Source organism: Bacillus rossius, assembly GCF_032445375.1.
Source record: "Bacillus rossius redtenbacheri isolate Brsri chromosome 4 unlocalized genomic scaffold, Brsri_v3 Brsri_v3_scf4_2, whole genome shotgun sequence".
Classification (NCBI taxonomy): Eukaryota; Metazoa; Arthropoda; class Insecta; order Phasmatodea; family Bacillidae; genus Bacillus; species Bacillus rossius.
In genome coordinates, this window is record NW_026962011.1 from 27,193,907 (window position 1) to 27,207,262 (window position 13,356).

The window sequence follows — 13,356 nt, forward strand, 5'->3', positions numbered from 1 at the left end:
ACAATACTTCACAGTCACTTGCATAGCTCCAAACCACACAACTCTAAAAGTTTAAGCAGTGATGCAAAATATTAATTTAAATAAGCCACACAACTGCTACTAGGCTTTGCCATCAAAAGCCGCATAAGCTTAAATCATATTATTTAGGATCTTTAAAAGTTTGCAGAGGAAAATAAAGGTTCACTCTTCAAACAACATAATTGCAAAGTTATTTACAACGAACCACGTACAAAAAATGGCAAAGTTCTTCTCTCCTCAAGGTTCCGTCCTTGCCCGAATTTGGGGATGGGGGGGCTGGCTCCAGTATCGTCAATCTCGTGCTCTCTTACTGTGTCTCAGTTGTCATTGCCATTGTAGAGGTAGGCTGCTGTCTTTTACCTTTCTGTGCACAGACAGTCTCCGGACCTCCTCGTAGTACTTGCCGTGCCGCAGTACACATCAACACATCCTCTTACTACCAGTCAGCAGCAGACACTCTCGTAGCTCTCGCTACGCAGCGCTCCAAGCTGCGCCCCAGCAAGCATAATGCCACCAGAAAACACTTCACCAACACACTAATAAAGCATTGTAGGAATAACTTCTGAACCTAAATAAAGTTAATTAATTTGTTCTCAACAACAGATCAGAAATCAGCAAAAGATATTAAGGCCACCAAATTTAAAAGATTCGTTAAATTATTTGACAAAATTAACTGCAAAATCTCCACGTATAGTAAAATTTGCTCATAATTTTAGTTTAGTATAAATTTAAATTTAAAAAAACTTAAACCAGGCAAATATAAAGTTATATAAAATACAGGCCTGAAAAACTAATAGAAATAAAAGTTAAAAAGTGAAATAATTTCAAACATGTCAAAAGTGAGATTATTGTTAAATTTAAAAAGAACTCATATTTAAACAGACCCAAAACCAAGTGGTGTGGAGCTGACACATATGTCATGTAAATTTTTCTATATCCTGAAATGGAATATGTTTTAAAATAATTTTTTATATATGTATCAAAGTTCATCTTTTTGATAACTTGATTTTATTGTGCATAGTAATATTCTATTAAACATTCTTTTAGTTTTTTTAATAACCACCCCATTTGTAATTTTCCTTTTTAAGTCATTTGTCCTGGATATTAGATACAAGTGTCTAAGCCCGCCTGTGCTGCCTAATATTTTAAGCATTAATTCCTTACACAACACCTCATGTCTCACTTCACAAACACCGTAAGAAGTTGTAGCCACTAGTTTGGAGCTGTGATCGCTGATGAGAGACATTCTGGCATGGCTTGTCTCTCTTGTGCTTGCTTGTTCCTTTCTACAGTTTCCAACCATGATGAGCGACACATACATGCTGTTCACGAGTCTCCCGTATCAATGGTAGACACCACATCAATGCACCCAAAATTAGTTTAGGAGAAATAATTTATCATATACTGATCATAAGTATTCAGTAGTATAATATGGTTACATGTGTGTATGATGGACCAATGTTTATTAGTTGGGAACATTCAGCGATGTAGATTGCCAGGAGAGTGGTGACCCTGGAGGTGTTGGCAGGCCTGGTGCCGGCGCCGAGCGAGACGCCGGAACTGTGGGAGGGGGGTGGCGGACCATCCGCGCACCTGCAGCCTGTCATCTACCCCTCGGAGCGCGGTGCACGGATAGGCAAGGCTGCGCTGGATGCAGACACCCTCTCTGTTGCCATCCAGATCCGAGCTGACGAGTCCACCCACAACATCAAGGTGAGCACTCGTGTCACGACAAGTGATGACCATGCCCGGCTGAGACGATGATCCTTCCTTGCACATACATGCACACGTGAAAAAAATGTGTCATCTGAAGTTGCAGGTAGTTAGGTGTTAAGTTATGTCTAGGATTATATAATTACTAGCTGCAGTACCCGGCGTTGCCTGGGCTGAACACAGGGTGATATATTTTCCGCGAGTTTAGCCTCTTTACGATAATTAAATAACATAGCATAGTGTGGGTTCCTATTGCGTTTATATAATTTATGATTTTTTTTCATGTTCTTGTAAGTAATTTGGAAAACTAATCTGTATAGCATTATGTCTTCTTCATAGTAATTGGTATGTACAGGGTGTCTACTGACCCTGGAAAACCTGGAAAACCTGGAAAAATCAGGGAATATTGTAATCAGGGAATAATCAGGGAAAAATCAGGGAATTTTTTCAAAAATCAGGGAATTTTTGTTTGGCAGGTTGTAGTTGGCAATACTTTTTTGTTTATTGATCAGCTTGCTTTGACGTAGCATCAAGTGTATCCCCTCCCATTTTTATTTACCATTGGATTCGGAAGTGGCGTTAAATCACGTGATACAAACTGGTTCAAGCTGGTGTGTTATCTTGCTGATGTACGTGCTGCGGCATGTGCTTCCCGCGTTCGGATTACACCGACAGTAATTATGGATGCCCCCAACGTAAACTGGGCATTTTTGTTAGCTTTGAAAATACATATCACAGACACTCTTGGTGAAGATTCGCCATCGTTGCTATAAATTGGTAGCTGTGGGCTTCATACGGTCCATGGTGCTTTCAAAACTGGAATATCTGCTACACAATGGGACGTTGTTAGTTTTTTGAGGCACAGTTACTTTTTGTTTAAGCATGTACCTGCAAGGAGGGCAGATCACATTAGAATAACTAGATCAGAGCTTTTTCCCAAGAAATTTTGTGCAATCAGATGGTTAGAAAATACTGTAGTTGCTGAGCGTGCCATGAAAACGTTACCCCACCTAAAGAAATTTGAAGTGAAGTTTCTATTTCATCTGTCTTTCAATGTAGGCAGTGGAAAGTGCTCTTGAAGATATTCTTCTAGAAGTAAAATTTACATTTTTCCACTCTTTGGCATCAGAGCTGGAATTGTTTCTTACAATGTTCCAAATTGAAGCATCCATGGCACCTTTTCTGTATGATTCACTGGTAGACATTTTATTAGCTTTGGCAGGAAAGTTTGTGAAACCAGAGGTACTGAAGAGCTTTAGGGAAAAACGCAATGTATCTCGGTTGGATGCAGATAACCAGGAAAATCTATTGACTGCTAACAAAATCAAGTTGGGTTATGCAGTACAAAAATGCCATCAAGAAAGAGAAAGTACCAGAAAAGTCTGTCCTGTTACTGAAAAATGTTAGGACTTGTCCAAAGGTTATGGTAAAAAAACTTCAAGACAAATGTCCCCTGAAGTACAAACTTACCAAAGGAATTTCCTGCTTATGTCCGTCTATGGCTTTAAATTCGGGTGTGAGGAAACTGCGTGTGAATTACAGTTTAGAATGTTGTCTTCGAAACAGGTGGCTATCAGGACAAGAAGCTGATAACATTGAGTGATCATATCAGTTGGTATGTTCCTCGCAAGATTCTGAAGCACTGTTCTCGTCTTTTTCTCGAGAAGATGGGCGCCTTGATCACTTGTGGATGCTCATTCTTAAGGCACATACAGTATTTGCCAAAACAGGCCTTCTAAAGTTTGTGAGGATGATGATGGAAATGCATCACTGGAAAGAGTATTTTCAGTGAATTCTAATCTGCTGACTGAAAACTTGCAGGAAGAAACACTGATTGCACAAAGACAAGTGTACGACTTTGTTCAACGTTCTGTAGGTGTAGAGCATGTTGATATCATCAATTCCATGTTACAGTATGTAAGAAATGCTAGTTGTAGGCGTAAGGAAGCCCTGCAAACAAAACAAAAAGAAAAGGAAGCTTACAGGCAAGAAGAAGGCAGAAAAAAGAAGAGTTGAAGAGGAGATCAAGGCATTGCAGTTTAAGAAGGCTCGAGTGTTGGATTTGGCTTGTTCTGAAGCAAGTGCTATAGACACAAAAGTTGAGTCACTGCGAAATTGACGGGAGCTTCCTTTTACTAATGTTTTTTGCAAAAGTAAGTTGTGAAATATTTGTAGCAGAATGTTTTATTTGCCATCGAGTCACTTTGGCCACGTCTAGAAGAAGGTAATATTTTTACTAATTTAAGTAAGTTGAAATACTTTGAAACCCATCAATGTATTGTTCTGCAGTTTTATCAGTTTCGTGGAATGTCGTAATTGTGTTAAAGAAAACCTGGAAAAATTCAGTTTTAGACCTGGAAAACCTGGAAAAATCAGGGAATTTCATTTACTAGATCTGGTAGACACCCTGTATGTAATAATTAACATAAACACAAATAGTTGAGGTAAGATAATCCACCATGCTGTTTTGTTTACATCACTAAAATTATAAATATCTGACCAACCATGCTCTTTAATAGCATCATATAAGCTAAGGAAGTCACCATTCCTGTAATTTCTGAAAGTAGATAAAAAATTATGTATTAAATATTAAATTTAATTTAATGTTTATGTTTAAAGCAGGATGAGGCAAGTATTCTTGGACTAATGGGTCCAGACCTTTAGTGGCTGTACACTGCTGGAAATTGGAAAAGAAAAGATCCAAAAGATGATTAAAAACTAATAAGTCATTAAACTGGGATAAGCCCAGACCAGATATGAAGTTAATCAATGCCTCAGCTTTTTGCCGAATGCCTGAATGAATAATATTATAGAAATCTAAATTTTTCCAGTTCACACCAAGCACATTGTAGCCACCCATTATTAATATATTATCATGACAGTTCAAGATTTTCAAAGTAAGCAAGATAGGTTGCAGATGTTGTATTAGGGGGAATGTAAATGTTTCTGAGCATTAGAAAATCCGTTGGAGATAATTTATATTTTAACCCAGACAGCATCAACTCCAGGAAAATCGTAAGCATTCGTTGGTAAGACTGTTTTTGAATTTATGTTTGTTAATAGCAATTGGAAGCACGTGGGCGGGGTGACGGGGACCACGTCCGACACGTGTGTATGCTTGGCGCCACGGGATTCAAAGGCAAGGGAATTTTTGAAGTGCCCAGTCAAGGGATGTGACAGGCATGCACGTGAGGGCGTCTGGTGCCGGAACTTCCGGGCGTTTAAACACCTCCAGTGGGCGGATGGAACAGAAGCTAGCTCGTACGGAAGCGGATGGTTCACATGCAAATTGTGTCGCGAAGTGGAAACCCCAGCCCACGGCAACATGGCGCACGTGCATGGCAACACGCCCACAAAACCACGCCTCCAGTGTGCCACGCGGGAGGGCGGCTCACGTCGGGCCTGTCGAGCTGCCAGAGTCTGCGGGGGAGAACTGTGACGACCCGGGAAAGTTCCTGTAAGTGTGCGAAGACCGACTAGGGTGCTGCGCAGTTCCGGAAGCCGAGTTGGCGGAGCGTGTTGGGCGTGCCCTGAAAGGAGACGCAAAAAAATCTGGTGGGCGATCGTCTGCGAATTTGACATGCCATGGGTCAAGTTTGTCGGGAGGTTTGGAACACTTTTTGCCGACGGAGTCAGCGGAAGCATTCGTGACCCGCAAAGTGCGCCTACACCCGGCACAAACCAACAAATTAACATGTTACAAATGTATTCTCGGAAACAGTAACAGTGTAAGTGTATAGTTGTGTGTGGAATAATAAGAATAAGTTAATCATTACTTTCTCCCCAACATCCAGTAATATCGTACCAGTTCTAGCTGCAGGGAGTGTGTGCGCAGACGTTTCGTGTGGCGGCTGGGTTGCGTGGCAGCACGCTACGACATCGCATGTGCGTCAGCAGTCACAGCTGGTTCACCCAGCTGCTAGACTTCTTTGACGTGATGGACTACCCGGTCGCTGGCTATGACCCTCCAGGCGTGATCACAGAGTTACACCTGCACTTTTGGGACTGTGCTATCGACTACCGGTGAGCACACTCTGCCCTTATTGACTCACTTTCCCCTGTCCATGTTCTCTCCCTCCCCTCGTCACGAGACTCCTACCTACTGGTATTACTCATCTGCTATTGTTCCCTGTACCTGAAGTGTCTGCACCTGTCTTTCCCCTCCCTCCCCTTCATCAATATACTTTGGTTGTTATGCAAAACTTTGAGTCTGATGTGAAACTTCGCATATTATGCAAAGCTTAAAAACCTTTGGAAGCCTAAGATTCGCACATGAAAATACATATTTTTGTATATGTTTTGCTTGAATAAAGGTGATTACTTAAAAAAAAACTAAATTGCTCCATGCCATTGGCTATAAGTAACTCAATGTTAATAATATGCATAGTTATTTTATTTTATTTTTTTGGAATGATATTATACTTAGGGCGCAATTAGTTACTCATTTAATCAGTTCAAACATTACAAACGTTAACAATATTTTATTTTATTTTTACGTCAATCCTGTATTTTATAAAATAAGTTTGATACAACTTTGCCGAGAACAATATTCATTATTCGATTGGACTTTTAGAATATGTAAACATTCAATTTGATATTTGCTCTGCATCAAAAACTAGTAGGTATTTGCCCGGGGCTACCGTGCCTGTAGCGTCTGCAGCCGCACGCGCGTTGCAGGCCGCTTCACCTGCCGCTGCGCTCCTGCCTCACGCTGGGCAGCTTCAGCGTCACCAGCAACATCGCAGCGCAGACCAGCTCCTCCACGCTGCGCTTCATCGCTGAGGACGTGGCCCTGTTCCTGAGCGAGCGCGCGGGCCCGCGTCGGCGCGCGGTCGACCTGCGAGACGACTATGTGTGCGTGCTGGACCTGGGGCTGTTCGAGCTGTCCCTGCGCCTGTCGGACGCCCCCCGCGCGGACCTGCGCGCCTCCAACGACGCACTGCACCTGCGCACGTGCGCCGACTCGGCGCGCGCCCTGGCCGACCTGCTGGCCTACTTCTCGGCGGACGGCGACCTGGGCGGCGCGGAGCGGGCGCGCAGCGCGAGCGCGGGCTCCGAGACGGGCGGCGCCGACCCCGGCAGCCTGGGGCACGTCCACGACCTCATGGAGGAGGCCATGAGGGAGACCCATGGCAGCGCGGCCCCTCACGGTCGGTTCCTAAAGACTGTGCTGGCAGTTTTCTCTCGCATGATTACTTTGTTCAAATATTTCTCCAAATTAATTAATAAGTTTTATGCTTTTTTTTTATTGCAGCTGTAGACTGGTGACCATAAATCTATTATGTTATCAATTTTTTCTGATTTTTTTTTTTTTTTTTTTTAATAAAGCTTTGTTTTCATTTTACAGTTATAAATATTTCAACAGTGCAATATTTTTTTTTTTTTAATCTAGGAATAGTGACGGACGATAGGAATGAATGAAAACGGATCCCGTTCTCATTACTAATGCATTTAATTAATGTATCCAGTATCTGAAAAATTCGGGATCGCAATAAACTTGAAAATTAATGCAATTTGTAATACAGTGGAGAACTGCCAATAAAATTTAAACTGTTAGAGATATGTGTAGTTTGTTGATTACTTACTACATTTTTTTTTTTTTACTTTACTCTACTCTGTAAACTTTTTTTTAGTTAGTGAATGATTGTTGGTGATCTACATACATATAATAAACGTCCTTCTGATTTGCGTAAAATGAGTAGAAAGTACGACTGCGGGATCCATAAATTTGTGAAGTTTCAGGATCACTAAAAATATTTTCTCGTTGAGCAGGGAAAAAGAAAGAGAAAAATTCAGGATATGTTTAGGGTTATTCATGTGGAGGGTTTTTTATTTTACACTATGTTCAGTACGTTAATGGAAAGAAAACCAATACAGAAAAAGACCAATTTAACATGGTTCGCCAGAGACTTTACAACCACATTATCAGTTAAAATTATATTAGAACAGTCAGAAAACTAATAAGGCTCTGTACCAGTCTGTAAAACAGTGCACAATGCTGTGCCCATCTGCAGGTCCGTTTCGTTTAAACCATGGTATAGGAAACTGGCATGGATCTGGTAGAAAACGTTTGCCTTTAAACGTAAGAGAATGCCAGGTTATCCTTTCTTGCTACAGCATGTTTTTCGAATAGATACACTCAGTGACCATCCTTATGCATGCCCCCGCTACCCTTCCTAGTGTTCTTACTACCGCAGGAAAGTTTATCTTTTCTTGACAGCTATTATCTTCCATGATTCTTTCAACAAATAAGACATATAAGAAGTACATGGGTTTTGTTACCGCACGAACACACAACTTAATTTTCAAGTGGATTTATGGATACCAAAACACATGTTAACAATTTCAAAAGCCCTAAATTATTTTCAAACTGTAGTAATAAATGTCGACTTAAATATAAACAGGTAAATAGAAAATATTTTGGACTCTTATGTCAATTAACTTTTACTTTTTTAATGTGTCTCCATTTGTTCGAAAAGAATACATCAAAAATCCAGAGCATTGGTAATATCGCAATACTAAAACAATTAATTACATCGCTGTTTAGGAATGGTTTTTCCTGTACAGATCACTTTGGGTATGATAACTTTGAGGAATGGTGCAGGCTCTCTTTATACCGTGGGAGAGTACACAACCAGGACGTTTGTGACCCACGTAGTTTTGGCAGTTCACGCTGATGCACGGTGCACTTTGCAGAGGCCGGCGAGCAAGGAGAGGGCGTCGAAGTGTTCTTCTTCCCGGACGAGAACAGCCGTCCTGCACCCAGCTTCGACGAAGACGACGAGGATTCCGAAAGCGACTTCTGCTTCATCGAGAAAGAAGTGGGCTTGGGAAGACCGGTGAGTGCCCCCTTGTTGGCCGCGCCACGAGAGCCATCAGCTCGGAGCCATGCGTAGTTCCCGGTGCATGCTGCGTACAGTTGCACGTAGAACTACAGCTGTGGGCTAAATAAACTAGCTGCGTCTGCACGAGCGTCACTACGACACTTCCCTGCCTCTCAAACTGTTTCACAGTCCTCGCGATACTCGCTCACACGTAAAGCCGATATCAGTTTCAGTTGAGATGGTCGAATATGCACCTGTTTGAGTCTAGTTCAGCCGAACTGAATCCAACAGTAACGGAGTTGAGGCATAGCCCCTTCCCTGCCCAGCCTTGCAGAGTGTTCTTATGACAAAGTGTTTTCAAGTGATGCAGTGTATCGGCTGATTATATAGATCAAGGTCATGGTACCTAGTTTTGTATGTAGTTTTGTTTTCTTGGTATGAATACTCTCATAAGTAGAGACCCCGAAAAATGGTGAAGCGCGAAATTCACGAAATAACGCAAAAATTTGATACTTTAAACAAATTTTGCGACTTTCCTTTGATTTCGACAAAGTCGCGAAATTCACGAATTTTTGCGCGCAGTTCACGCTTTTTCGCGCGAAATTCACGCTTTTTCGCACATAATAATGTCCTTATGTCCAAGTTCTATTTATTTACGCCATCATAAACATAGGCGTGAAATAAACATAGACTGAAATACTAGTGCCGTGATATTATCTTCATTTTGACACTTTACTGAAATCCACGTATTTTTATTACTCTGTTTACAAGCAGTAAATATTGCCATTGCAAATGAAAACAAAATGTAACAAATGTGAACAATCGATTGTGCGCACTACCAACATAACAAAATTGACTGTCCACAGTTTTCGTGTTTTGAATAATGGTCGTTTCTGCCGCAAGGCGCACTGGTGTCGATTTTTCTAACCTAATTTAATCGCATGGAGCTAAGATGGCAGTCATTTTTTCCGTGGACATATCTATGAGTATTTACAAATACTGTCCACATTTTGTAAGTTTTGTGATATAATTGAATTTATGGCTATCATGCCGAAAACTTCGACAATGTTTGATTGCGAAAGAGAGATGAAATCGGATGGATTTTATATTTTTGATCAGCGGGACAAAATTATGATGTGCAAGTTCTGCAACGTGCGAGTTGATTGGACACGCAAAGACACGTGCAAAAAGCATGTGGCAAATGACACACAAAACAAAACAAAAAAGACAATTATTGTCAAGCAAATTCTACCGTGTCTAAACAAATCTCGATAGGCGACAGCGTGAATAAAGCAAACAAGCTTGAAAGTGCAGAAAACAAGAATTTGTTTCTGATTTTGTTAATATGATGCTGTAAGTTAACATTCCTTTGGAAAAATCTGATCATCCAGCTATGAGGGAATGGTTTAACACCCTTGTTGAAGGTTAGCCTTATTTATTTAGAAAGGTTTCCCCCCTGTAATAAAAGTTCATAAGCATATGTAGGCCTACAATATTATTGATTAACTTACCTTTAGGCCCAACTTACCTTTACTTCAAATAAATATGCAAGTACCTCAGATTAACAAACACATAAATAGGATGGATTGCATTGTGAAATGGTGAGCACACCACAAGATATTTTTGACTGATGATTGATGGTTTGACTCTGTAATCCAGCAGTAATCTTGAAAAGGTTAGGTTAGGTTTGGCTAAGAATTGTTTTGAGTAAATTAGCCCATTAATATTTTCAGTGATAACCTTATAAATGCTACCTATTTATAAGTATATTGTAAGTTATGTATACATTGTAGGTGCAGGCCAGGCAAATAAGGAAGCAGTAAGGCACGCTGTAGAAGACAAACAGATTGTATTCTTATGTGATGAAACGACAAAGTGGTCCGATGTAAGGCAGAGTCTGCTACTTTGTAGTGCCTATGAAAGAAACTATGGTAACTGTTGTGTTACACATTTGTGTACCAACCAAACTTACCTGCAGAGGAGAATTTCTAGTATGTACAGTGAGATAGACTATAATTTGAATTTGGATATTGAAATACTGTGTATTGTAACTTAGGATTTTAAATGGAATATCTCAAATTTTTTTACTTTGTTAAGACGTGTTTAGTCTTTGTAAAGCCCGTGTTCTTTAGTTTACAGCAATTTTTTTTTTTTTTTCTAAATGAGACATCACTTTGATACTGTATAAAAAATACTGACTTAAAACAGGTTTTAAAACTGTACCAAAGTACCATGTGAGAATGAGTATTTTCTTGAGATGAGTAGTGCCTAGGTATAATATGTAGAGATGGGTCGAGTCTTGGTTTATCGAGTCGAGCCGAGCCGAGTTGGGTCAGATTGACTCGACTCGAAAACCGAGTCACCTATTTTATCAAGTTCGAGACTCGAAACACGTTTCGAGTTAAGTACCAGCATCGTGACATTATAGCACTTTATTATAGGTTATTTTAACGTTTTCGCCAAATCATTAATACAGCAAGAAATGATAATGACCTTTAAACAAAACAAATCCCGTGCAAACCTAACCTTGTCCGCTACCGTGCTACGGCGCTATAATAGGTACAAGTGCAACCAAACCTAGGCCTACCTTCATTTATGAACGTGACGTCGTAACGTGATTTTGTCGATAGTGGCGACAGTTTATAGGACAAAATTATGTCACATGACCATTTTATATAAAGAAAATACTTGGAAAACAGCGTGCACTGTTTTCATTTTGTTTTTCATCCTGTGCTTACTTCAAATACGGTACCGCATTTGTTTACAAAATACGTCAATAGATTTTCACTGAAGAAAAATTTGTTGCAAAACGCACATATATTAATAATCATCACGCTTTTCGTGCCCCGTTTATAATAACTCGTGTAAACAAGAGATTTCCGTAACCTAAACATAAAAACATAAAATAATTATATTGTAATATTTAGTAAATATCACCAAGCCGTGATGCGTGAAAATGGCTGCGTGTTAGGCCAACCAGCCTTGCATTTTGGAACTAAATTTAGCTGTGATCCGCTACGCAGCGCTGCGTGTCAATAACGTTTAGGATAAAATTACTTTCTTTTTGTTTGAATAAAATATAATAATAACAACGCTTATGCATTTTATTTGGCAATCAGTTACTGATCGCCAAATCAAATGCATGAAATATTTATTTAAAAACATATTCATATTCTTGTAGTTGTAACAAGTTCCGGGCGAATATCTTGCCGCGGAAAGTGTATTTACATTGAGAATGTGACAATGTGACAAGGCCTATATCCCTTGAGCTGTTTGTTCATGTGGGGATCTGCCGGTGGATCGGAAAAAAAAAAGTTACGTAACTCGGGAAGCCTTCTTTTCACAGACGAAAGAGCCAAACTCCCGATCGTACATCTTCGTTTTTTTTTGTTCAATGTAAATAAATATGGCGGTGTTGATAAAAGGAAATACTATAAACAAGGCAACAGTATTTATTTGTACGCCGCCATATTTTTCGTTTGCAGTGTGTCCGTGAATGTTTATTTTGGACAACTCATGATAACTATGGTCAATTAGGTTAGGTTAGCTACATTATAAATACTTTAAAACATTGTGGACGGTTGATTTGGTTAGGATAGCTACATTAAAGATACTGTGAAATCATGTTGAAATAAAGCTTAGTTTTTATATTTAAATAACATAATGATTTGAATTAATCATTTAAAATATTTAAATAACATAATGATTTGCTAATTAATCATTTAAAATATTTAAATAATGCAGATGCATCTTGGATACACAATTTTTATATCAATGGGTGTAGTAATATTTTATTTATCATATTCGACGCAAAAAATTATAAAATTATGAAACTCAAACTGACTCGACCTCTTCAAAAATTTTGTGACTCGAACTCGACTCGACTCGAAATATGAATTGCTAAACTCGGCTCGACTCGACTCGAAGCCAAAAAACCTCAACTCGTCCATCTCTAATTAATATGTGAAGTATTGTAATCAAAAAGTATAACAATGTTTAATCGAATGAATCATTTAACTAAGTTTTAAAATTTTTCCTGTTTATGTAAAGAATATTTTCACATACAAAATTTAACAGCTATTTATAATTGTATTTTTATGTACAATATAACATATTCGTAAACACCGCTTTCCTCATTTATATGTACCGCTATGAGGTTTTTTTTACACCGCCAATGGCATAATTTTTTCGCAATTGTTTGGGGTCTCTATTTTTACACCGATTTTTTGCACCGCTTGCTTATTTTTACACCGATATTTGCACCGCTTTTGTCATTTTTTTACACCGAAATGAGCCAGTTTTATTTACCATTTTCTGGGGTCCCTACTCATAAGTAATTTTGATATTTAAGAATTTTATTCAGAAAAGCTGTTTGGCTGTTATTTTACTGGTTCTCACATTGTTTGCAAGGTAAGTATTCATAAATGTATTTTTTCAGTACATATATTAAAATGTTTTTAGGCATTTTTTTTTACATTTGGGTTTCTTTGGAAGCTATAGTTATGATTTTAGAACATTGTGTATTGCTTTGGGAAAAAGAAGGACGAGAGACAGTTGCGTGACATGGCACTGCCAATTTTTTAGACTTTTTTTTTTTCAGTTGCGAGATATCTGATGCTTTCTGAACTTATTCCTCTGATGGGAAAATCAGCCGGTGTGGGCTCCCACGGGAGACCGTAAAAACTATCAGGGTTTTGTCACAGACAATCAGAGAAGACTTTGTGTTTTGTATGTTTTACATTTTTTGAATGGTTCTTGCTTTGGGGACACTTGATTTAAAAGATTTTCATGGACATACACC

General features: G+C 39.3%; 1 protein-coding gene across 1 annotated transcript in view; it reads left to right on the forward strand.

Annotated features, from left to right (window-relative positions):
- The window catches only part of LOC134542233 (autophagy-related protein 2 homolog A), a 110,845-nt gene that overhangs the window by 70,252 nt on the left and 27,237 nt on the right, over window positions 1-13,356 (forward strand). The window contains exons 21-24 of the mRNA XM_063386324.1: window positions 1,547-1,731; window positions 5,567-5,754; window positions 6,409-6,881; window positions 8,428-8,570. Of these exons, the coding sequence (XP_063242394.1) occupies window positions 1,547-1,731; window positions 5,567-5,754; window positions 6,409-6,881; window positions 8,428-8,570 (989 nt within the window). The remainder of the gene's footprint in view (window positions 1-1,546; window positions 1,732-5,566; window positions 5,755-6,408; window positions 6,882-8,427; window positions 8,571-13,356) is intronic.